This window comes from Cydia splendana, chromosome Z, assembly GCF_910591565.1.
Source record: "Cydia splendana chromosome Z, ilCydSple1.2, whole genome shotgun sequence".
In the NCBI taxonomy this organism is placed as follows: domain Eukaryota; kingdom Metazoa; phylum Arthropoda; class Insecta; order Lepidoptera; family Tortricidae; genus Cydia; species Cydia splendana.
Window position 1 is genome coordinate 20,052,612 of NC_085987.1, and position 27,618 is coordinate 20,080,229.

At 37.4% G+C, this 27,618-nt stretch overlaps 1 protein-coding gene across 2 annotated transcripts in view; it reads left to right on the top strand.

Moving 5' to 3' along the window:
* Positions 1-9,959: 9,959 nt before the first annotated feature.
* LOC134804829 (gustatory receptor for sugar taste 64a-like) overlaps positions 9,960-27,618 on the top strand; it is a 32,240-nt gene continuing 14,581 nt past the window's right edge. For both annotated transcript variants that reach the window (XM_063778096.1, XM_063778097.1), the window contains exon 1: positions 9,960-10,044. In XM_063778096.1, the coding sequence (XP_063634166.1) occupies positions 9,979-10,044 (66 nt within the window). In that variant the 5' untranslated portion in view covers positions 9,960-9,978. The remainder of the gene's footprint in view (positions 10,045-27,618) is intronic.

The window sequence follows — 27,618 nt, forward strand, 5'->3', positions numbered from 1 at the left end:
TCTATATTATACTACACTATTTAGTGTTTTTATTAGTATTTAGCTCTAACAAAATTTTGGTGGTAACTACTGGGAATAAAAATTCCCAGTAGTTACCACTAACTCGGTTTAGTGGTAACTACTGGGAATTTTTATTCCCAGTAGTTACCAGTGGTAAAAGGTGGGAAAAAATTCCCAGTAGTTACCACTGGTAACAACTTGGTGGTAACTAGTGGGAATAACCCGAAGTTAAGAACCTATTATTAGAAAACTAAAACTTCAGCGTAGGAAGTAACTCAATTTAGTATTGTTTTCAATCTGACTCCACAAGACAGGCGTAGCCTAGTGTGGCAGTCATAGGTTAAGAATATCTTGTAAACTTTTTGGCAAATAAAACTATTTTTATTTTATATTTTATTTATTTATTATCAAATTAAAAAAAAAACAACATGTAGGCCAAGCAATAAGAAGGTATAGAGGGAAATGCTAGGAACACAATTTATAACTCCGTAACTTTGTTTGGACTATGTAGTTAGGCGGTGAACATAATATCAAAGTCCAAAAAAAATTACGATGTCAAAAATTGTGTTCTTAGCATTTCCCTAAATAAAGGCCTGGCCAAACAGCCAGCGCGACGCAGCGCCGCGTCCGCGCCGCGTGATGGCGACGCGATGCCTGTTCAAACAGGACGCGCGCGGATCGCGCCGGCCTCACGCTCTCAACACGCCCTCAACGCGCGCGCGAACGACGCGGCCGCGCGGGAACGCGGCGCACCGCTCGCTGCCTAACGTCCGATCCGACTGATGTGACCTTGCGCGACGCGGCGGGCCGCCGCGTCCGCACGGCGCAGCGCTGCGCATGCGCCGCGTGGACGCAAGGGGCCGCGCGGCGCGGGGCGCGACAGAAGCGGGGCGTGATACCGGCGGGACGCAGTCTGTTTGACGTCGGTAACCTGTTAGCATGTGCCGCAGTCGCGCGGCGCGGACGCGGCGCTGCGTCGCGCCGGCTGTTTGGCCAGGCCTTAACATTTTTTGGGCGTTCGTTGCCTGACCTATAAATAAGCATCAATCATAATCTTATACCTATTTAAATAGGTGTATTAAGTGTACTTAAAATTACAGACCTATTTCAAATAGGCGTACTTATTTATCAAGTGAGATCTTTGTTTCTTGCTTTTAAGATATCAGTGATATCATAGTCTATCAACATAGGAACCTATTGTTTTATAGCTAATATGCTAATACAAGTAAGTAATAAGGTTTACAAAATAAAAAAGAGTAATCAAAGAATCACAATATCAGACTTTACCAGAGACTATGAGTAGGTAGTAATAAGATTTTCTGGGTTATTCCCACTAGTTACCACCAAGTTGTTATCTGTGGTAATTACTGGGAATAAATTTTCCCAGTAGTTACCAATGCTAAAAGGTGGGAAAAAAATTCTAAGTAGTTACCACTGGACTTGGTGCTAACTAGTGGGAACAACCCGTTACCACCAAGCTGTTACCAGTGGTAACTACTGGGAATTTTTTCCCACCTTTTACCTCTGGTAACAACTTGGTGGTAACTATAGTGGGAATAACCCTATTTTCTCACTTAACACAGTGATTCTAGTTCTTCCGACGGTGCTGGACTTTTGTCGGTAACTCCTTCTTCCGACGGTGCTGGATTTTCGTCGGTAACTCCTTCTTCCGACTGTGCTGGATTTTCGTCGTTAACTCCTTCCGACGGTGCTGGATTTTCGTTTTCTTTATTTACCGTAGATGTCTTAGTTTTATTTTTATTTCTTCTTGTTATTTTTGCAGAGTTGCGCACGTTTTTCGAGCCCATTCGTTTTAATGAGTTTCTCAGCACATTTTTAAAAAAATCTTCGTTTTGTTGAATTGTATACCGCTCGTCCCAGTGACGGACCATTTCGAAAAAAGTTGTTACAACATTTTTATACCGTTTGAACGCAAATTTTACGCCCTCTCCGCGACTAAATCCTGTCCAAGAGCATTGGCACATGAACTCCTTGGAAAAAAGAGTATCGCACAGTCTGTATGCGTTTGTTGGCCCACTCCCCGGTTCCGGACTACATAAGATTGCGTATGTTTCTATGAAACTTGTCACATTTTCTCGGTCAGAAAAATTTCGATCCATTTCGTTTAAATCTTCAATAGTATTTATTGGTTTCATCAAGAATCTTTTAGATTCCGCCGCTTTGGATCGCGATGGGCTTAAAGTTGCCACACTTACAGTACTGTCTTTTGTTTTCGCTTCATCGAAAATAGAAAATAAAATTAATGTAATGTAAAGCGTTTTACAATACATATTTTACTAATATCATGTAACTTAAATATGATACCTATCGCGTTTAGGTGTAATATAAGTAGGAAGTAGGATTTAATATCGCCCGTGTTACATACCTACAATGTTTCTCATCAAACTAAGTGAGGATCGATGGTTTTTACTATTTGTATATAGAACCCTAATAGGCGTTAAGATCGAGAAAACAATTACTATTATACTGATGCTATTCAAAACTTGTTGTTCTAAAACCATTGTTATCTAAAATGTAGCTTAGTAACGCGTCTAATGTGAATGCTTTTTCAGAAATTTAGCACATAATAGCTGTGGCAGCAGCTTATATTCAGCACGGTCGGACGCCATTACGGTTGCTCATATTCTAACCTCTAAAATTAAATAGGAATTTAAAATGAACTGAAAAACCCATTTATATTCATTTATAAAACTAGTTTTATCGTAGCATAACTTGTTAAAGTACATTTTCTATCAGTAAAACATCTAAACACCGCAAAAAAATTACAAATTTAAAAGTGGAGTACTACATTTTCTATATTTACTTTCTAAACAGTGCATTGTTTACGCGGCGCTTTAAAATTTTAAATAAAATGTATATATATATTAACAGTAAAGTCGCATGCGCAATGAAATTGATGTTATCTAAACATTAAATCTGTGTATACTTACCAAATCAGTCACTAATTTTGTATTCACTACAGAAACACTTTGACACCACGAGTTCACAAACTAAAATGGAGGACAAATCATTGATTTAAATACACATTTTCTGTATTTTAGCGCTAATATCTGAATATATTTTCTATAAAAATGCACTTGTGAACCAAAAGCTGAATAACGTCTGAATAACTGATTCATTCTGTACAAAGCTGGATAACTTTGGTTTAAAAGCGGTATAGAAGCTTTTGACAGCCTCTATACAAGTGTTATTCAGCAATTCAATGTGTGGGCACACACTTATACAGCTATAACATTACTGTTATTCAGTAATAAGCGGCGTGGGCTAGCCCACTTTGCGCCCAAACCTTCTGTATAACGTCTGTATAAGCGCTTATACAGACGTTATACAGCTACCTTGTTCAGCATTCAGTACGGCATGCTCTATTATTCAAACAATATTCAGCTACTTCTGTGTTACTTGGGATAAGCATTGTATTTAATTTATTCACACAATTCAAGTACACCAAATAATATTAGTTCTGAAAATTTACTTGGATCGTAGGTAGGTACTCCTAAATCAGGCTCATACGTCTCTCGTGTAATATTGTTTCCACCTGCATAAACTTCAAACCAAGACGGAGATCCCCTCTCACCGAAGCTTTTTATTGCCGTATTAAAGAACATATTCTCAACTAATCCAATTTCCTTCAGTATTTTCGTCCTTGTCACTCGAATCCAAGCCGTATTTGGAGAGTTGTGTGTCACTGTTCAGGAGTTTAGGGCTTAAATTTTTTTGGTATGTGTAAAAGCTTTGTAAAAGGCTGCAAATCTGCTAGGCACATTGAATCGAATGTGTCGTCCCGTGGTCGACTAGTATAATGATCTATTCGAATATATCTGTAGATAGAGGATTTAAACCTTGCAGCACCTGTTGCCTTTACAAAATAAGTATACACTTCGTAACTGGTTGGTCTCGCTCTCCAAATCTGGCAACTCTCTTTGATTTTGATCTGCCGGGGAATTCGCCAATCTTGCTGTTTCATTTTTTGCTGTTGTTTGCCTCTTTAATAATAATAATAAATAAGCTTGGGCAGCTTATGGCGAGCTGTTGGGAAGTAACGACCCCACGAACCCGAGTGCTCCCGAGAGTCGGTCAGGGTCTCCGTCTCCGGCGTGTCTTCGTCGGTCGGAGTGGACCCCAAGGGGACCCGCAGGACTCTCAGCTCTGGCTTGCCTTAATTGGCCGTCCAGAGAGGAGTCGTTAGAGCTATATGCTCCAGGGGTGGAAGTGAAAGATGCATAAGACGCGAGTTGGCACAGTGGCTGCTAACAGCCGCTGGGTAGAAAGCGGCGCACACCTCTCGACACCCCTGAGCCGCTTACACCGATGTTGCTCCTGGTCGTCTTCGCGACGGCAGTTTCAGGGGCCCATCTAGTGCGCGGCAAGTCACCACCTGCCTCGATAACTTGTGTGAACATTGTTATGGCAGGTGTCCGTACGTCTTTGTAATAACCCAGTCTCATAGTCCACCCAAACTTCAATCCATAGACCGGTATACTGTTCTCTTTTTCTACAATAGTCCCAATGCCTGCTGAGACCGGTTCATGGGTGTCTATTGTAGCACCTGTGAACGGGTTCCAGCAGGCGTTCTACATGACATCTAAGCTCTCCAAGGGGCCTCTACGTGTTGCATCTGTGTCCCCACGCAAGCCTATCAAAAAGCCAGGATTATAGGCCCGTGATATCCAAGGAGATACAAATAATAATAAATAAATAATAATAATGACGCTGTCAACTTCAAACGTGTTTTTTAATTTCTCTTAAATTATTTTCTATATTTTGTATTTACGTGTTGAAGTTTAAGTTACTTTTATGGGAAAGAGTACCCTAAACATGTCTACATACGATAAAGTATATATCGGGTATAAACTACCATAAAAAACATGTTCGACATGTACTACAAGATACTGTCAAATAAATGATAACGAGAAGTAAAACACGCAGTCAATCAGCGTCTCTACAAAGCGCACGTCCACTACCCTCGCCCGCCTCGTCCGTCTCCTCGTCAGCGTCGTCGGGCCATGAATTCACCACCGCGCCCGACACCAGCGAGTCGAGCGACGAGTGCGGGCCGCCGCCGCCGCCGCCACGACCACCAGCGCGACGAGGGCGACCACCGCTGCCGGCACGCTTGGGGCCTGCGGGACATCTTGCTCCGCCTACGGCTCCCGCTGCCGGTGGTGTAGTGCGTCGCATGCGATGGTCTCAAGCCATAAATGAGAACGTCATGCGCGCCTACTATGGGGCTACAGAGGGGGGAACCGACTTATGCGCGTACCGTGTCCGAATGCTTCCACTATTTCAGGCCCTCGAACCAACCATCGACGTGACTGCGCAACGGCTATCGGATCAGGTGCGAGTCATCCAGCGGTCTAAAGCGGTTGGATGACTCGACACTTGATCGGCTTCGCCTGGAGGCTCTCTCTGCTCGCGCAGCCTCCACCTCGGTGCGGGACCCGCCCGCCACGTCGCCGGATCCGGTGCCGGCACCCGACCAGGCACCGTGGGTGCTGCGAGTAGATCTCTGTGCCGACGAGGAGTTCGCGCAGAGTGTGAGTAGTACTACAGCCAATGAGCAACTGAGGAGGACTCTGGATGAGGCGATTACGCAGTATAGCTCCACACCCAATACTAGGCCACGATTACCACGTTTGCCTATGAATAGACACAATCTAGCGCTAATGGGAGCCCTAAACGCTTTACTAGGGCCATATTTGCGGACTAGTAACGATTTAGATGATACGCACGCGATCATGTAATTGAGGAGCCATCGCGATGTGCCGTGTTACACGAGTCAAGTTTCCGGACTCTGAACGTGCACCTAGGACCGCCGGAGATGGCCCCGCATGGCAAATACGGATCAAGCGACGTATCAGCTCTTTTAGGACTCTTATCGCAAAGCTGATCTGCTTTGGGGGGGGGGGGGGGGCAACAATCACCCCCGAGTAATGAGCTTTGTAAACCAGGCATTCGCGGGGAGCGCATCGACTTTCTAAAGCAGAAAGTCTATGCATGGGCAAATCGTATTCGCCGCTACAGAGAGCGTGTGGCCCGATTCCAGCAGAATCGTCTTTTCCAGAGTGACCAAAGGAAGATGTACCAAAAGTGGGAGGAAACCAACCTTCGTGCGTCCCGACACGCAGCCACCGGATGCTACTGTCATGAATGACTTCTGGCGTAGCATCTGGTCGGTGCCTATCGGACACACCGAGGGGAGTTGGATGAGAGCTGTCGAGCGTGAGTGCGAGTCCATTGAACCTATGGGGGCAGTCACCATTAGCCCCGATGACGTAAGTTGTGCCATTCGCACGGCCCAGAACTGGAAAAGTCCTGGGCCGGATGGATTGCACAACTTCTGGCTAAAATGGTTCCGATGCTCGCACTCCTGCTTGGCAGCACAATTCCAACAAGCCCTCGAGCTTGGTTCTCTCCCACCTTCCTTGACAACTGATGTCACCTTCCTGCTCTATAAGTCCGGTAGTACCACGGAAGCGAAGAACTACAGACCCATCACATGCTTGCCTACACTCTACAAGCTGCTTACATCCATTTTGAGAGCAAAAATCAACGCGCACATTGTCGTAAACAATATTTTGGCCTGTGCTCAAAATGGATGTAGGGTTGGGTTCCGTGGTACTAAAGAGCTCCTCCTCATAGACATGACCATCTGCTAACAAATCCGACGCAACAAGGGGGCCCTCTCAGCCGCTTGGATTGACTACAAGAAGGCCTATGATTCGGTGCCTCATTCATGGCTGGGGAGGGTCTTAGAGCTGTATAAAGTTGATGCAGCTTTGAGAACCTTCCTAAGCGCGTGTATGGGGCAGTGGACCACAGTCATTCGTCAACCAGGAGGCGGGGATGACCGACCTGGCCCGCAGGATTTTATAAGGATTGAGCGAGGAATCTTTCAGGGTGACAGTCTGAGTCCCCTGTGGTTCTGCCTAGCTCTGAATCCCCTCAGCACCCTGCTGAAGGATTTGGGACTAGGTTGATGGCTTCGGAGAGAGGGTGAAGTTATTTCTCACCTTCTATACATGGATGACCTCAAATTATTTGCACCAAATACCCAAGGCTTGTTGGAGCTACTGAAAACTACCGAAGTCTTGCCATCAGTATTGCCATCAACATGGAGTTTGAGTCATGGAGTTATTATATTTCAACATAGCCATATTAATTACTCCGAGTAGCCATACCATTTGTATTCAGAATGCCAAATATACTGTAAATAATCTTAAAATACTCTAATAGTGCGTTTGAAAAATACACCAACAGCAATGGCTGACTATCAATACAAATAAAGAAATAAAATAATTACAAGAGGATACACATACCATTATTTGATCAGGCGCATGAAGTTTGAAGTGGAAAACAGGGTCTACTTTACAGTAAATAATATTTTCCCACGTGAATACTTATCGTGAAACATAAACACACAGCACGATGATAACGAGCACGTTATTATATTTAAACAATTCATAAATAGTTTGATAATATACTTACAATAATATTTTTTTAACACGCTGCAAAATTTCACTCGTACACGCACTTCACTTCACATGTACGAGGTGCGGTCTAAAAGTTTCCGGCCTTACACAGAAAATAAGAGCATACATTTACAAAACTATTTTTATTATGCGATATATTTCCCTTCTATTTCAACACACTTTTTAAATCTGTAAATTAGCTTTTCTATACCCTTGTAAAAGTACTCTGAAAGTTTGTCCTCAAAATGGGCGTAAACCGCATGGGTCACTTCACCATCTGAAGAAAATCGTCTTCCCCTTAAGTCTGCCCTAAGTTTCCAAAAGAAATAGTAGTCACTAGGGACCAGGTCGTGACTATACGGTGGGTGGCGAATTTCCTCAAAGCCACACTTTGCAACAGCAGCCTTGGTAATTAAAGCAGTGTGAATGGGCGCATCGTAGTAGAGAAGGCGCACACCTCTGCTAAGTTTTCCCCGAAGTGTGTGCTTGGTCACCTCTCGTAACTATTATTTAAGGGTAGCGTAGGAGCTGCCAGTCACCGTGGTATTACTTTATTTTATGTCCATCAACAGTATTCCTTGACAATCCCAGAACATGGTAGCCATGGTCTTTTTAGTGGATTGCGTTACCTTCGCCTTCCGAGGCCGCTGTTCACCATGACGACGCCACTCCTTCGATTCTCTTTTATAGAGGGAATCATAGTACAAAACCATTGTTTCGTCCCCAGTAACAATTGACTCCAGAAAACTCTTTCCATGTTTTTTATAGGCATCCAAAACTTCCTGAGAGCACGCTTTTCGTTCACTTCGCTGTAAGCTTGAAAAAAAGTTTCCATTTCCTGTTGTTCTAATCGCCGTGAAATAAAAACCGCAAACAATAGAAACCCAAAATGTATGTCCAAAAGAACAGGATAAATGACAATTAAAATGACATATTTTTTTCTTTTTTTAAAACGGCCGAACCATTCCAGCCAGAAATATTTGGACCGCACCTCGTACATAGAATGTTTCAAGTCTGTGTGAAACAAAAAACAAAATAAGCTTTTTTAGGCTCACAAGATTCTAACGCTTGACCAATAAAAGCCTTTGTAGGCTTACAAGATACTTACGTAAAAGCGATATTAGTCTAAGGCAGCTTAAATTAGTTTTGAAAAAGATTACTGTGAATGCAAACAGCATTCAATTAGACTGGTATTAGAACGATATTAAAATAAATACGCTTATAATTTGTGCCCAAATCCGGGCTTACCTATACGATGATATAAAATCAATATTTCATTACTATCCAACACGTAGTTTTAAAATAAAATGAGAATGATACTCCGTTTGTATGGGAAGGTGAAATTCGGCCGAGCTTGCTGCGGACTTGGAACAATAGTATATTTTTTATTAGTTTATTGTAAAAATATACTTAAACTCGCAACAAAACTGTTCGAACAATGTAGGTATTTGGAATATTAGCCCTGGGACAGCAAAATATGCTCATTTGAAAATTGACCCATAAGCTGTTTGAGAATGACACATACTTTTAAATTGAACCACGAGCGTAGCGCGTGGTCCTAAAAATGGAATCTTGAGCATTGAGAGGGTTTCAAGGCACAAGGGTAAAACAAATTTTGCAACCGAGTGAAACACAAAATTTTTCACCACACCAACACAAGGAAAATGCTAATGTGAAATATCAAACGAAATCAAAGCAAATCGATTCAAAATTAATGTTATTAATTATTTATCATTCAAAATCATCAATTCTACCAGCCAACATAAGGAAACAACTCAAAATTTCCATTTGATTACTTTGCCCCACATGTGGAATTGTGGATAATATGAACCTCTCTAATATGCATATCTCATTCGTTTTTGAACAATCAAGCGAGCCTTTACCAGCTGGTGTGGTGAAAAAACAATTATTCATGTTGTGTGTCATTTTCATTTACGGTAATGATTGTGTTGTTTTTGTGGGATAATCGCGCATGAACGTGATCGCGTGAGATAATACCCTATTGCCATATTGACCTAGGTTTAAAAATCGATAAGAGAAAAATTACAGTGTCTTTGTGTTTGGCTATTAGGTAGTTAGCCTCGCAAGCAGGCTCGATCGCTTGATAGCGCGACACTAACAGCTTCATTTATACCTATCCATCATAAAATCGATGAATATAAACTGTTTATTATGTACTTAAAGTCAATTAAGATCGCTACCAAAGATATGAACCGTAATGTACGGTTACTTAAATATATTTTTCGATGACTCACTCACGATGGCAGGTACGTATATATTCCATGAAATAAACATTTCGAACCTCAATGCGGTGTTAATGATGTTCTTGTGCAGGCACTGAAAGCGTAAAACGGTACCTATTCGTAGTGGTCGCAATCAGAACATCAAAATTGTACGAGTTGGTAAGTATTACTAATATATTAGTAATGAAATATTTTAATTTAATGTCGATTTAGGACGTACCTATGCTATTTTATTTTCAGTCATTATGAAACAAAGAAAACGACTTCATGACCAAAAAAAAAAGAACTTGCCTTATGAATGCTTCCATGATGTAAGTGATTACATATTATAGTCAGTATCAAAAGTAGCGGATCAGACTACGCGTCAAAAGTATTTGTCTTTCTCAAACAGCTTATGAGTCAATTTTCAAATGAACATATTTCGCTGTCCCAGGGCTAATATTCCAAATACCTACATTACCTACATTGATCGAACAGTTTTGTTATAAGTATATTTTTATTAGAAACTAATAAAAACTATACTATGGTTCCAAGTCCCCGCAGCAAGCTCGGCCGAATTTCACCTTCCCATGCGGATAGGGTTGCCATACGTCCGGATTTGTCCGGACATGTCCGGATTTTTGACCCTTTGTCCGGATTGCGGCCGGACTTGGCAAGTGTCCGGATTTTTAGGAATGACCTTATAAAAAAATATGTTTACTTAATATACTGCGTAAAGAATGCGATGCGGGTCGGACGGAGGGAAAGGGAAAGGTAGATCCACGATACAGTACACCGCATAAAGCAGCGCGCCGCCGCCGGGGCGTCGTTAACGCTACGCCAAATCTCTGTTACAAGAAATGTCCGGATTTTTAGGGTGATCTCCGGATTTTTATCAGGACATTTAATTCTTCCATATGGCAACCCTACATGCGGATAAACGGAGTTTCGTTCTCATTTTAATTAAAACTACGTGTTGGATTGTAATGAAACATTGCACATACAATGACATGAGATATATCTATGCCTTTTTCGACGCATAGTACCAAATTCGCAAAGTGCCAAAGCACGCAATACGTGGGCCATACTGAAAGTTTCTGGATTCTGATAAATGAGACGACTTATAATCCTTATGACATATTTATTGTTTATCGAAGTATATCACTATTTACACACTTTTGCATTCGCCGGAACCATTGTGAAAAGCAGCGGGTCCAGGCTTCCTTAGGGACCTCTTCGATGGCTTCGTGGAAAACATTCACTGGCACTTCCGGGCTTGTAAATCGTAAACCTCTGAGTTAATCTTAAATTTTTGGAAATAAAAAGAAATCACACGGTGCGAGATCGGGGCTATATGGCGGATGAGTCATTAATTCCACATTTGAGGCCTTCAAATACGCATTGGTTGCCTTGGCGGAATTTTTGTCGTGGTATTTTCATTTTAGTTTTGACATGCTATAATTTCAATTTTAAGTTATTTGTATAATAAAGTTACATACTGTTAAGTTCTTTGTATATTCTGTAAATAACTATGTTTTTTGTAAATATGTTTCTGATTTGCATGCCTCCTGGCTGAATGCGCTGATACTTACATTATGTGTATGATAACATCTATTATGTACGTGCATTTTTGGCAAATAGAATTTTGAAGTTTGAAGGTGCAAATGCAGTATCTTTTGCACCTGGCTCATTCCAATGCCTAAGGTAGTACGAATTTGCTGACAGGTAATTTTTTTATCAGTTTCAATTAGTTGTCGTACAGTATCAATATTACAATCGGTAACCGCTGTCGCCGGCCAGCCTTCACGTTCATCGTCATGGAGAAGGTCACGTCCTCGTCTAAACTCACTAAACCACGAATAAACAGAGCTACGAGATGGGGCTTCATCGCCAAATGCTAATTGAAGTCTTTGACAACTTTCTTGCTGAGTTAAACCACATCGAAAATCGTAAAAAATCATGCTTCGAAAATATTCACGACTTACCTAAATTCATTGCAACAACGACACGAATTTCAACGATGAAAAAACAAATGACAGTCTTACAAATTAAAAAGTAAAATACTGCCAGAGAATTCCTTTTTCAAACCCTATAATTGTTTTATTAATTTTCGTTTTCTAAGTAACTATATACTGCAAAGCGTACCTAAATCAAGACCAAAAAAAGTAAGAAAATGTTGCCACTTATTACTAGCGCGTCTTGTATTTATGTAAAACTAAGTAAATAAAAGTAGTTTTTTAAATCGTAGGAGTAAAATTACTAATAAATAAATTATCTTAGCGTGATTAATTATCAAAAGAAAATTACTATTTTACAAACAAATTATTGCAGTGGCAACATTGTCTTACTTTTTTTGGTCTTGAATTACGTTTTGCAGTTTAGTTCCAGGAATTATCAGTATGCCCTAAGTATATACTGTCCAATTACGCAAAACTACAATTTGGCAAAGTACCTACCAAGTTTATAAAGTGGCAAACTCGCAAGACACCAACTACGTTAGTTACCAACCTGTATTACGCATAGTACCAACTTCTCTATTTACCAAAACTTAACACTCAAAGTACCAACTGCGCTAGTTGCCAAAACTGTGCATCAGATCGAGTTGAGCATCCTCTTATTTATAGGTCCTCCTCCTGAAACCTCCCAAAAAACCGTGGATATTTTCACAGCCTAGCAAGTCGTATTTTCCATAGACATTTATGTACAGTCGACGTCAAAGATATATTTACACTTATCGCCTTATTACATTGGGATAAGGTGCAAAAATGTAAACATATTTTTGACGTCGACTGTACTTACTAGCTGTCCCCTTCGTACCTCCGCAGAAAATAATTTTAATTCGCTCCTCCATCCTTCATATCATCTCTATCCCTCTCGCACACTACCGCTATCCGTCTTGCACACCATTCATCTCGCTCGCACACTGTATCCATCTCGCTCGCATGCTATAATAATAAGTGTTTACCCGCTTCGGAGAGAAGTAATCCGTATTGTTATAAAGACCGTATTGTTAAGTATAGGGACAGATTAAACCTGGTCTAACTGTTGGCATGTGTATTATTTTGTATTACTATGTTCTAAGAGTTTGATCTGAGGGTATTTTTAAGCTATATCTGATTCAAGAAAGTTTGAATTTTTTTTTATTTTAGGGACTTTATGATGCTTTTAATACCGTATAGCAAATACAGTCCGGACAAGCCTATCGAGCTGAATTTGAGACTATTTCACCGACTCTTTGGTACGATTTAAAGTAACAACAGGTTAATAGTTTGCTAAAACATGTTATATAAGTGTCCTCTTCATGACTGTTCAATTGAGCAGCTGTGGAATAAATGTGGTGAATTTTTATTTTTACATAAAAACGATTTTTCACCCCAAGTTTTGGAATCCCTTCAATTTCTGATGCAAGCGTAATGACGGAGGCAGCTAGAAGAATAAGCTTAAAACCAAAGCCTAACGAACATTCATGGCGTTGATCCATCGCTAGAGCGGGTCGATAGAAACACTCCATGATAGTTATATTAGATGTCAAAGCCATAGTTGTCGTAAGTAGCATGCCATATTCTCTAAAAGGCCACCATGCACAGATCCTAAACTTTTTTTTTACGAAAAGAAATGCTTAGACTATGTCTAGACCAGCGGTGGAACAAAAATGGGTTTTGATAACATTAAAGTTTTTTCTTTTTTTATATGTTATTGCATGCATGTTAAATAACATTTATGTAAAATATTAGAAAATTATAGGTGGAGCGTTCGGCCATATTTAAATATTTCAATTTTGCTAAATAACTATGTAAATATAAAATTAAAGTTACAAAAAACTGTAACATGTTCAATAACACTTTAATTTATTCACAATATTCGGTTTTTAGAAATCTGGAACAGCTGCTTTCTGGTGAACGTAAAAACACGAATTACTTTGTCAATAAAGAATTAAAGTAGCTGATATTGTAAAATTACGATATTATCTATCAACTTAGTATACTTGTAAAAAATTAGAAATGTAGACAATGTGCTTGTCTAGATATTGATTTCTGGTTAAGCAGTATAGCCAATATTGAATTAAAGTTTGTAGAGTTAATATTACACGGTCATAATAAAGATCTTAGTTCCCACACAAAATATTAGAAATATAAAATCACGGCGACACTAAATACTGATACGTAAGTATGCATTCCGCGCTTATATTGAGTTACATTTCAAACGCGCGGCGTTTTCGCGCGCCGCGCTGTGCGCCGTGGCAGGAGGCAGCGATCGACGGTGGCGGGCTAGCGATTAGCGCGGTGCCCGTAAAAAATACGCAAAACGTTTATAAAATTATTATCAATGGTAAATAGTTATATTGTTAATAGTAGGTACACTAATGGAAACTTACCTACACTTATTTATTTCTATATGTACTAGGGATTGCCCGCGGTTTGGTTTACGTAGAATTCGTTATCGTGTTAAGTATAGAAATAATAGATACATTTGAAAATTATTTTAGGTGCATTGTCATACAGATAACCACCCTTGTTAAAGTATTCTTCAAATTCAATAGACAGGTGTCATTTCAATATAATTTTGCGTAATTTGGCGCTTTTAGGTTATAAATGACTAGCGACATATATTTTTTGTTTAAGAGCGATATCCGATATATATATCTCCGATAATATTTACTTTATCATTTAAATCAATTTCAAACTAACGTTATTCAATATTTATCATTTTAAAGTCAATTTTACCAACCAACAGAGCTTTACGAGTATACCTACGGAAACAACTCAAAATTTGCATCAAATTAAATGCCACTCTTCTTATCCGTTTCGAACAATCAAGAGGGCCTTTACGAGCTGATGTAGTGAAAATTTTATTTAACCCTCGTCCCTTGAAACCTCCACTACGCTCGAGATTCAACTTTACGAACCACTCGCTACGCTTGTGGTTCAATTTTAGAATGTTTCGCTTGTTTGGGTATCAATATTAGCACGATTAATCAACAAATTTTCCCCTTGTAAAACAAATAAATAAGGTAGGTGAGGTGCAGGCATATGAGGCCCGGCGGGTAACAAGGCCCAGCATTCAAAAATAGCAGTTGCTCCCTATTATTCTGAATTTGTACTTGTTGCTAAGAAGATCCACTGTCAGTGCAGGTAAAAAGGTCCAGTCCCGGGCCTTATTGAACGTATGAGATGAAATAATAGATTAAAATATTTTTAGATAATTTTGAATATTTTTAATCTCTCATTAATAAGGCCGATTTGAAGAAACTTCTATGAAATTATGACTTATAAATAACACCTTCACTGCGTGGGCTGTCCAAATCGCTGCAGACTTTTCTTGGTCTAACTCTAATAATTTTTCACTTGCTTTATTGACCTTAAGACGTTTTAAAGAATCAAAAAGTCTAATAACATTTAGACACTTATACTTTTTAAAGGCAGTAACTACTTACTTATATAGGTAACTTTTTTTATTAATACATAGGTAGTTATTTACGATAGAAGTGCGAAAAATTGAAATTTTGCAACGAATGACGAATTTTAAAACACGGCCAAAGGGAGTGTTTTAATGTGCTTATAGCACCGGTGTCGTAATGTAGCACCAGGGCCCTATTTCACCAACGTGACATTGTTGCTGACGTCACAGGCATCCATGGGCTACGGTTATAGCTTACCATCGGACGGGCCTTATTCCTGTTTGTCACTATCATTGTATTATTAAAAAAAAACTTTATTATATCGGCAAAAAACAGGTAATTTTCTTGTGATGTTTATGATGATAATGATGACAATTGACACAAGATTTCAAAGAACTTTCGGTAATTCTTGACAGTAAATGAGTTCTGTGTCGGAATTTCGTGACAACTGTCGTATTTCTTGTGACAATTGTCCAAGTCCCAGCCCCCCCTTTGCTACAGTCCAACCCGAAAGGCACCTTAGGTCGGCGCTTACATCATTATTACCGGCGCCCCAATACTAATGAAATGAAAAATATTTATTTCGAGCAACTATGGACTCATACAGATTTGTTAGTAGACTTACGTTCCTAATGTTAGTACCTAATTAACTATTACAATATATATACACTGCTGGAAACATGCATTTCGCAGCAGTGTCTCATATACGGGCAGTCAAGTCTGTCCGCTATCACACACAGGATAGGGTTGGGGCTGGCCCGCACCCGGCGCACCAGGGATGTGCATCGTGCAAACTAATGCGGTGCTACGCGACGTAAGCGCCGACCGCCATATTCAACGTGGTTTGTCACATAGTAGCCTGTAAAGGTATGATTCCAGGGATAAAAAAATATGTTATAACGTTATCCAGCGTATAATGGAATTCATAAAAGTTTTTCTTTATAATTACTACAAGTAAATTTGTTCATATTTGCATATTATTAAAAAGGTAAATGAAAAGTAATTGAGTAATTTAATTACTAATTAATGTAATCACAATTGCAAATTACACAGAAAAATTAATTACATGTAATTAAATTTTATGTAATTAAATTACAAATATTTTAATTACATGTAATTAAATTAGTAATTAAATTACACGAGTAATTAATTACGCCCAACACTGGTTGGTGGCAAACAACCACACCGCTCGTGATGGTAAGCGGTTACCGTAGCCTATAAAGGCCTGTGACGTCAGTAACAGTGATGTCGACAAATGTCGCACCTGTCACGTTGGTGAAATAGGGCCCAGATGTACAGTAAAAATCATGTTAAAAGATAATACTAACTGTTACGAATAAATATTTATACTGTAAAAAATTATCCCACCAAAAACATTTTCATGTAAAATGTTGCTAAGACGAAACCATAAGCCTAAGACTCGCACTGTTAAAAAGTTATCAGATCTCTTGTCGAGCCAAGCTTCAAACTCTACAAGCCCCTTCACTAACTCTACACCTTAGTCAAAATATGTGGCTTGGCTGTTTTGCTACCGCCACATGGGCATAAGGTGAAAAACTTATTATAATCATTATTTTTAGGGTTCCGTACCTCAAAAGGAATAAAACTGAACCCTTATAGGATCACTCGTGTGTCTGGCTGTCCGTCTGTCACAGCCTATTTGCTCCGAAACTACTGGACTAATAAGTTGAAATTTGTCTATAACCCAAAGACATATGTACATGTAAAGTAAATATGTAATAGAAATTTAAATAAAGGGTCACTTTTGAGATGAATGATAAATAGAAGAAAAAAAACTATATCTTTGTTATATATCAAATGAAGGGGCTCATTTTAGAATTAGAATCTCAAATATATTTTTTTCATAATTTTAAAATAAATAGTTTAGAAGTTATTTAAGAAAACAGGCAAAAAATTAACATTACCCTTATCTCCGAAACTACTGGGTCTTTTTATTATGAAAAAAATACACATATTAGCTTTTTACCTATAGATGACAGGAAAACCTATTAGAAATGTGGAGCTAAGCGTGAGCAGGCCTATGGAACTCTCTGCGCGAGCTCGGATTAATACCTACGAATCTGCTCCCGTTCACGGTAGAAAAGCAAGCCAGTTGGTTCCCACACGCGCTCACGTACGCACGTCACCGCGCGCCGCACTGTCAATTTTTACGATAGTTACACGTACGGCGGGATTCGGGAAATGAATTAGAGATGCACTAGATAAGAAATAGTAAAGATATGTGACGTTCCACGGCAAAAGGTACCATTGCCCCGACTGAATATTGGAGTGGCGATAATAATAAGCGTAAGCGCCAGCCGCCATAAGGTACCTTTTGCCGTGGAACGTCACATATCTTTACTATTTCATATCTAGTGAATGTCTAACGGCGCGATATCTTAAAGTTCGAATCGCGCGGGTAGTAGGTACCTACCTACTATTGAATTTCTTTAATTAAACATGTAATGTTTAATATGTGTGACAAATGTATAGATTTAGATATCTATCTATTTGAAATAGGTAGTAAATTTTTAATTTATTTTGGTAAATGTTTATTTTAACGACAGTAAGTTTACACCGGAAAGTGCCTACTCATTTTTGCTCTGGTTAACTTATAATTATTCATGGGGTTTCTATTATTTTTCTTTACTATGTAACATTAATCTCTATCTGGTTTTAAATTACACGAAGTTTTAAAACTAATTCTTGCTGGGATTATTGCGCGGTTTATAAAACGGCGTAAACACTGCGGTTACTGCAGGGACATATGACCTTTTAAAATGACTATTTCGCAAACACTAAAGCATAATCGGAATATTAGGTATAATTTAAGATTTAGCTTTCCTTTTATTTCACTCCTCTGTTTAAGTGGGTATTTATTTATCATTTCTAAGCGTCAGCAACCCTAGCGTTGTGCCGGTGCGCGCGGTGCGGGGAGCGGCGCGTTGAAGGTCACTCCATTGTATTTTTGTGTAGGTATCAAAACGGTAGGTATTTGCGTTTTGTTTGAGAGATAAGTATCTGTTCGTAAGAACTATTGTATAATCTGTGGCGTGAGTCGGACTTAAGTACTTAGTTTTTGATCCGATCCCTACGGGTTTTTAAAAGACATTTAACTCACTTTTCACTAAAAAAACTTATTGTTAAAAATTGTGTAATGTACGGAACCCTTGAAACGCGAGTCCGACTTGCACTTGGGCGGTTTTTTTATTATACATACAATAAATAGTTCTTGTAGAAACGAAACGGCCGAGCCACATACTTTGACTAAGGTGTAGAGCTAGTGAAGTTAGGGCTTGTAGAGTTAGAAGCTTGGCAAGAGATCTGATAACTTTTTGACAGTGCGAGCCTTATGGTTTCGTCTGGGCAACATTTTACATCAAAATGTTTTTGGTGGGATTTCACTTCTTTTTGTAAGTTGCTTATGACAATCTTCCATCCCCTAATTTAAAGGGTTGGGGGTGATTTACTATTAAAAATCCTGAAATAAGTATCTGGGGGCATCTGTTACACAATGTACTTCTTACTGATTCCCCATATAAACCCTTCACCCCGTAAGGGTAAACTTTGGGGTTGAAATCTGCCTTCACCCCGTAAGGGTAAACTTTGAGGTTGAAATCTATTCTATATCCTTCCCCATAACAATACCTATCTACATACCAAATTTCAACTAAATCGGTTCAGCGATTATTGATTCCCCATACAAGATTAAACCCCCTCATCATCCCCTTAGGGATTAAAAAATTCAAGTTTTTGAATTTATTTGTTGTTTGTGTACTAAAACTATCTTACATATCAAATTTCAACTTCTTAGAGGACTTCAGGAAGTACCCTAAAGGTATTGATAATCATCAAGTGAGTGAGTCAGTGACGAAATCGAAGTTTTTAGATATGAATAAAATCTAAAGTATAAGAGCTATGCAATTGATATGCTTAATAAGTCCGAGAACTTTGTTTATCTAGTATAATCCAACCCCAAGTTATGAGGGTTCCAAAAAACGACGAAGCGCTTCGAGAAAAGGTAGATAGTGCCCTTGCGCTTTGCTCGTCTTGGCGGGGGTACTGCCGTGCCCCCAGATGTTAAAACATAATAATAATAAAGATTTATGTTTAGTGACTTTAGTTACCTACTATTTTTGCGTAAACTAGACAATTTTTATATCTTTAGTTAATAAGGCCCAAAAGAATTATTTTTAACTTATTATAAATATCCTCTTGGTGGTAAGTACCAAATATTGTTATTTGTATATGTATAACTCTTAAGTTAAAAACAATAAAATCTGTTATTGTCTACTGTCAAAATGATTATTTTTTGCGGGATTACCTTGCTAGTGTTCAATAAGGCCCACAATAGGACTTTTATAAAAGGTATATTTTCCAAGAGTATCGTAATATTTTTATAACTATTTTGGTATAATGAAGAAACTTCAATAAATAAGATACCTATTTGAGTGAGTTTTTCATACTTAATATCCTGTTTATTAAAAAAAAACATTTTAATTTAAGGTGGGCCGTATATAGGCATATACGGCCGACACGGAATATACAATAAGGTGAGGTCACTTACCTTATTGTATATTCAATATGTATACGTGTAATATTGAGCAGTTGGTTTATAATATACATAATATGATATTGACGTTGAATAGGACAGGACATGACAATAGGAACCAGATATAGGTATAGTCGGTCAAACCAATTTGTCAGTAAATAAAAACAAAAAACTATATTCATCCTTTTCTTTTGGGTGCTAGTACTAGTGTAAGTCAAAGATAGTATGATGATTCTCTCTATGTTTGAAATGAGACAGTCCTTTGACAAACTATGGTAAAAAATAGTTGTGAATATCATGTACATTTTTATTACAATTTCGTAATTCAAATGTTCTTCCTAATCAACTCGGCCACTAAACTAACTGATAACTTGGTATCCGATCCGCTAACTCGGCGAATGAATCGCCAATTCGCCAACTCTCCGACTTCTCCGAGCCGAGTCAACGCTATCACACTGCTACTAAGGCCATTCAAAAATAAACCTTAATTCGAGAGCCCGAAGGTTCTTATATGACAAACAATACATTATGACTTAAAACTTTATGGGAAACAAAGGGACCCCTTTAATTTCACGTAATGTCCGCATCTAATTTATATATGTCCACAGTAAACAAACAAATGGATGATAAGAAAAGACAGACAGTGCTGTGAGCGGCAGGTGGGGCGAGGCGAGGGGCGAGGTATAGGTAGGCTATGATAGGCTCTCGGGCGCCGCGCCGGCGACACTGACGGACCAGCGCGGCGTATGTATGAATTTCGCGCCTTTTTAAATATATTTTACTATTACAATGCAAGCTACACACCAAAATTTCTTATTTTCCATAATATGGCTGCGTATATTATTTTATAGTAATAGACTTATTTTTACAGACTCTAATTCAATATTAGATATTATAGGACAAAAAACGCATATTAATTCTAAAGCATATATCTTATTCTTCTAAATTTTTAGCTTGCCTATTAACTTAAGAATTTAGATATGTTGTTGTGGATTTATTAAACTTTAATTCAATATCGACAAAATAATAAGCTAATTTGTAGTTTGACTAAGAAGCACGTTAAAAAAATTTCTAATAATTTTACATTATAAAGCGTCATACATATTATAAACGATGGAACTTAAACATTGCACTTTAATTCAATATTAAAAAATCATTACTAAAAATATATAAATACCTAATTTATATCTAACGCTCGTTCTAACTTTTCGTCATATTTTACAAATATGCTTAAAAATATGTCCCATGTCAGATAAGTATCACTTTTTCATCTTTAGAATTATCAAAACTTTTAGTGCAAAAATCCGGTCCCACTATTGGTCTAGTCCAGATGTTTAACTATACGAATCATGTGTAATTGCTGTTTACATAGTACGATTTTTTTTGTGTGATAAGGTAAAGGGCCCCTGTTTCGGCAGGTTAAGGCTCTTGAGAGTGAGTTGAGAGTTTGTATATTTTTTTAAATATTACTAAGCATATCATTACCTTGAAAGCTTTTGAATAAGTTATATTAGTTCTTTGTTGATAATTTAATGCATAAACTGTAGGGTTTTAGTTGAAACTTTATTTTATATGAATTTTGTCGTGAACCTCTTATTTGGCTCCCATTTCGTGATACAAATTTAGGTCAGCTCCTAAGTTCGTGAATTCGTGTCCCCTGTTTCGGCATACAGTTTTCTTAGAGTAATTGGTGATAATTTGCTGATAATCATTTATATTTAACGGTCTTACCTACTTACGAATGATTATATGGTCAAATTAAAAATAATATTTAAAAAATAATAATTTGAGAGCTAGCTTAAAGTTTTTTGTACTCGTCGTCTTTAATGGTTGAATTAAGACTTTGTAAACCATATGGGTACTTTAATACGTGATTAAGAGCCAAACTATTTAAATAATTAAATAAAAATTAAAATAAATTAAAAAATAAAAATTATTTACAAAAAATAATTTACTATCTTATACGTTAAATATAAACATACACAAAAATAAATCAAATAAATTGAATAATAAATAAAATTGTGCTAGTAGTTAATATGAGAATATACGTGGAATATACCTTAAAAAATTTAACTCGGGTCACATTCAAACTCGTTTTATGAGAATTCTAGTGAAAAAAACATATACCGAATTTCGTTCATACGAAACTTCATGAAATACATTAATTGTTTACTAATTTATTTTTTTAATTATCTTCGTTAATATATATAAAAACAAGCACTCAAAATGTATCTAGAAAATCCTTGATTCGTTAGTGGCACGAAATAGGAGACACACGAAAAATAAAATGACCGCTATTTCGTGAGTCGATTTATTGCAAATTTAAGTTATTTCTATGCATATATTCAATCTTTTTTCTTATCAAATCAATTACTAAGGAACCCACAGAAACACTCCCAAAAACTTTTATTCGAATGGGTTTAGCTTTTCCTTCCTATAAGCTTAACAAGTGAGAGCGCGCACCTTACGCCTAAAAAAAGTGCACGCATACAACACAGCTGTTCGCGGCCCTCTGACAGTTTCGACCGTCGTATTACTCTCAGTTTAATTACTAAAATATTGGTTATTACTTTATTGAAGAGATTAAATAATACAGATTTTTTTCATATGTATAATTAGAATAAAAAATAATTGAATTCCTTATTATTTGCGCCAGAAACAAAACTAACGAAATAACGTACTAACACGAACTTGGGGCCGTTTACCTTATTGTCTTGTTCGCAAACCGCAAATTTTCTTGTAGTATTTGTCAGCAGTCGTAATTGTTACTCGAGAGGATTGGGTAAATTTTGTCCAAACTGTATGCTTTACGTCGAGGTCCCAGGACGAAATGTGTTCCTTATTAAAGCACTAACTAAACACATGTGTAATTTTGAAATAAAAATATAATACAAAAAAAACGGCTAAGTAAATAAAAGTTGTCCCTAGAATTAACGATACAGTCTTTATACATTGTACAGAAACTGTCAATGTATAATGGCGATTAGAAAATTTGAGACCCCTTAATTAGTACATATGTATATATCCTCTACGTAATGGAAGAGTGTTACTCACTTGTTACCTACTGGCCACTTCATTAGACATTTGCTTTGAATTCGCAATACAAAATACGATTGTCAATTATGGCGGACCCAAATAAGGTATCATTTACGACAAATCAATTAAATACACCGTGTATAATATACAACAATTACTGGTATAATCAGCAATATTCGAATAATGATAGTACTACCTGGAGGTGTGTGAACCGTCGAAAAAACTGTAACGATTCAATAACGTTGGACTCGGAAGAAAATGTTCTAAGAGTAAGTCAGTATATGTGCCTCCCGGAGCCCGACAAATTAAAAGTATTTCCTGCTTTTAATAAATGCAAAAAAGAGGTGTGCGAAGATTGTCCTCGGTTCTGCATATTCTTGAATCGACAATCAATGACCTTCGAAAACAGAAATGTTCTGTGGTCAATTTGCCTACAATTAAACAGAAGCAGCACGCTATGTATAGAGCTAGAAAGACATTTTTGGAAAATAATAGCACCACATTTAGTACTGTGGAGCAAATCAAAATTCCTGAGGTATATTATCTAAAGACTTTTTGCTCTGCGAAGACGGAGTATATCAGACAAGATTTTAATATTTTGCTCAAATATTGCAAAGCGATTCATGAAACATTTCAGTCATGGGACATTATTTGGCGATGGTACTTTTAAGTCAGCACCCAAACCATTTGCTCAACTATACTCCATCCGCATAGACCTGATTCAGATGCATATGTTACTAATGTGGTCCCGGTAATATTTGCATTATTACCGAACAAACAATTACAAACATATATTCGTTTGTTTGAAATCCTGAAATCAAAGCTGGGCATTACAATTCATGAGTATAAATGCGACTATGAACAAGCCGCTATAAAGGCTGGTCAAACAGTATTCCCAGGAGCCGATGTATCAGGATGTTTTTACCACTACAGCAAAGCAGTATGGGATAAGGCAGAAGATATCCACTGTATTGGTACTAAAAAATACCGAAGAATGGTTCGATTTACTGCTAATATGCCGTTATTGCCACCGGACCGTATAAGAGAGACTTGGAAGTTAATCCTGGAAATGTCACTGGATCAATGGCTAAGCAGACGTTCCATTAGAAGTATTGAGTGTGGCACACAAGCGTCATCGTACCAATAATGCTATTGAAGGCTGGAACCACCGAAAAAATACAAGGATTACAAGACACCCTTGTGTATATGACTTTATTGTTAAAATGAAGAGAGAAGCAAAGGTCTGGGATCAAGTGATCATACAATTAATAAACAACGTTTCTAAAAATCCGCAAATACGAAGTGTTGACATCGGATTTGACAAATTGAAACAGAAGTACTTGAAAAAAATTGAAAAGAAGAACATTTCATGTATAAATTACCTCTGGAAGCTAATTTTGCTGAAATTACTAAAGTAATGTCACCTAATAGATATTTTGTCAGATTAAGTCACAGGAGTACGTAAATACATGGTGTAAGTGACAGCCTTCCAAAACTGAAATCATGGTTTCAATATTCGGAAGGCTTACACTTACACCTTGTATAAAATTGTCTTAAAAGAATTTATATTTAAGTTATATTTTTGTTTTAAGTTTCATAAATATACATATGTATAAAATATATGTATAGATGAACTAAATAAAACTTATTCCTATTTAATGCCACATTTATTTTGTCCTACTACTACTTAATTAAAAACTTGTTATAATCGAATGTATGTATGTACAGCAACGAGTTAAATAAAGTCTGAAGACTAAAATTTATAACCATCAAGGGTTCCCATTCGCACGATATCTGCTGCATATTCTTGGGTAAAATATTGGGAATTTTCTCCGTAATCTACTGGTTGCGACCAAATTCCACGCTGCTCCAAATGTTCAGAGCAGGCACGACTTCTTGGTGGAATGTAATAGTTGTACACAATAAGAAGATTAGCTTTAATCATGATTTAGTAGGTCCAGAATATTGCTATTATGAATATTCAGAAATATTATGAAATTATTTACTTTTAAATTAAAAAACACTAGATAAACAATCTTTTATAAATGCACGTAAAAACCAAAAATAAATTATGGATCGTTCAAGTTGTTTCTATTTCTGGGCTGAAGTGTAAACTATGTGCTTTTAATTATAATATTTGATTGTAAAAGCGGGGGGCGCTGGAACAGGAAAGACTTTCTTGTAAACAGATACTAATACTAACTTCCTGGCGGAAGCTTCATGAGGTCGCACAAGAGCATAACGTTTATGCCGCCAAAGGGTTACCAAAGGGAACCAAAGATATCTCGTCCACGAACAAGAACTCTACATTTTGCCACTGTTGACGCATTACCCTTATGTACCTACTTAATTGCCGGAAAGAAGAGGCGTTCAAAATGTCGGTGAATGTCGTGTCTCCTCGCTGCTGGCGCATGGTTTGTCTGAGTTCGACAAATTGGTACTTTGAACTTTGTTTAATGTAGAGCCACCTACTAGTCGTGCTGCAACTCCAGTTAGAGCGCCGGTCTCTGTAACCTGCTTTCCGTAACATCGCTTAACTTGATTTCTCAGCAAGTTATACAAAAAGTCTTTCCTGTTCCAGCGCCCCACGCTTTTACAATCAAATATTATAATTAAAAGCATATAGTTTACATTTCAGCCCAGAAATAGAGACAACTTGAACGATCCATAATATATTTTTGGTTATTACGTGCATTTATAAAAGCGTGTTTTTCTAGTGTTTTTTAAACTATTAATTTATTTTATAATTTTTAGTCTTTGATAACGACATATTTTTAACATTTATACATTTATTTCAAGTAGGCGAATGAGCCCGCATCCTCTCCATCTCCGCCAGTGCGTCTGTATTGCATGGTGTTTTCACCTTGGGTTGGGTGGGATCTTTAACAACCTACTACCCTATTTACACGTCAATATACATCGTATATAGATATATCAATATTATCCTATTTACACTCTCCATGTACAGGTCCATATACATTTTATACAAGCACCTATGTCAATATTTACATTTTACACTATTTACACTCAAGTTGCCCAGTGCCTATCTTCCGGCTTCATCATCAGACCTTGAAACCTAATCGTGGTCAAAGTTCATTACAAGACTTTTCTAACAAATCCAAACACAGCTAGGATACGATGTTCCATCATGAAATTCCAGTTCATATCTTCCGGCTCCATCATCAGATCAGTTCGACAGTACCATATTACTACATACAGCTGCCAATTTTCATGATGCTACGATCCTTGGAAGATGGTTAAATTAGTTACCTTAGATTCCATTACATAGTTACATACAGGTCGACCTAATAAAAGCGTGTTAATAAAACAACAACAAAAACTACATTGCTTATATTTCTACGTGCTATCTTATAATTATGTGGCATTAAATAGTAGATATGTCATATCGGAGCTATACTCTATCCCTCTACCGCAAGATGTGGCATAACGTGAAATTGGTACTATGCCTCGAAAGGTGTGTTTGTTTGGTATTCTAAGGTTATGTGATAGGTACTTCGCAAAAAATATTTCGCAAAACGCCAAATGGCACTTTGCGAATTTGGCGCTATGCTTAATGGCACTAAGCGTTTTTGGTAGTCTGAGAATCTGGTGCTTCGTGTTAAAAAAAACATTTCGCGGAACGCCAAATGACACTTTGCGAATTAGGTACAATGCGTCGAAAGGATCTATGCCTGTAATTAGTTTATATAGCTCCAGTTTATACTACAAACAAAATAGAGCAATAACAAGTTTTGTATGAAAAAATTAAATTAGCTGTATTTTTTCAACTATATATATAAACTAATTACAGGCATAAATATACCTTATCCTATTGTAAGTACAACGTTTCAGAGCAATCTAGCTAGTCGTTTTTAAACGAGCAAAAAGCAGGACTTTGTAAGGGCGTTTGTAAAATACGTTTGTATTGAAAACCGAGCTTGCTGCGGACTCTTAAGCATGTTTTGTTGGTCGGTCCTGTAGCTTAGCCCTAGGAATGCCACACAAATAAATTGACGCTTTTATAAAATCAATGAACGTATTTTTTTAATGGTTGTGGTCATCTCTAACAGACAGATATAGTGGTCTCCCTCGATGTAACTCACTAGGCACCTTTTTTTGAGGGGAAATGGCGTCATTTAACATCTTTAAAATCAGGTCACAATTCGCCAACTATGTAGACTAATAGACATTTTGACCAACCACCTTAACCCTTAAATGCATGATTTTTTCTTTTTGCCCGAAATTAATATATGTATCACATAATTGTATGCCGATTCTAGGAAACTTTGTAAAAAAAAATATAACTTCGATTTTCACTGCGAAATCAGTGTTAGAAGTTGAATTGGCTAAATCATATTTATGTAAATAATTAATAATTTATATATCTATTACTGAAAATTATATAATTAATAATTATGTAATTTTCAGTAATAGATATATAATTTTTTTTACTACCATTAGAAAGGTACACTATTTGTGATATACCTATGATAAAGTTTTTAAATATAAAATAATTACAAACCCCGAAAACACCGTTCAAAATCACATACCAAAAATTATCAACTTCTGGATTTTTCCAAGCTTTCCGACTTTTCGTCTTAAAACAAATGTAATTTTTATAAATTAAAAATATTGCATAAATTTAACCCTTAAATCATCACCCTACTACTTGACGTTTGGTTTAAAGGTGCGTTCAAGAACGTAAGCCTTTTTTTTAAATCTGTGAGCTGTCTAATGCTTTGTAGACATTTGGCAACACTTTGCATTTAAGGGTTAAAACGCCAATGTAATCTTCCGAGCTTACTACGTTTTGTTCTATTCGTTTTGAAGTTAAAAACTAGTTTAAGTAGACATATTTTTGCTTCTTTAAGTTTCCGAAATTCGTGTTCCTCGTGTCCCACCTTAGTGTGTATGTTTCCA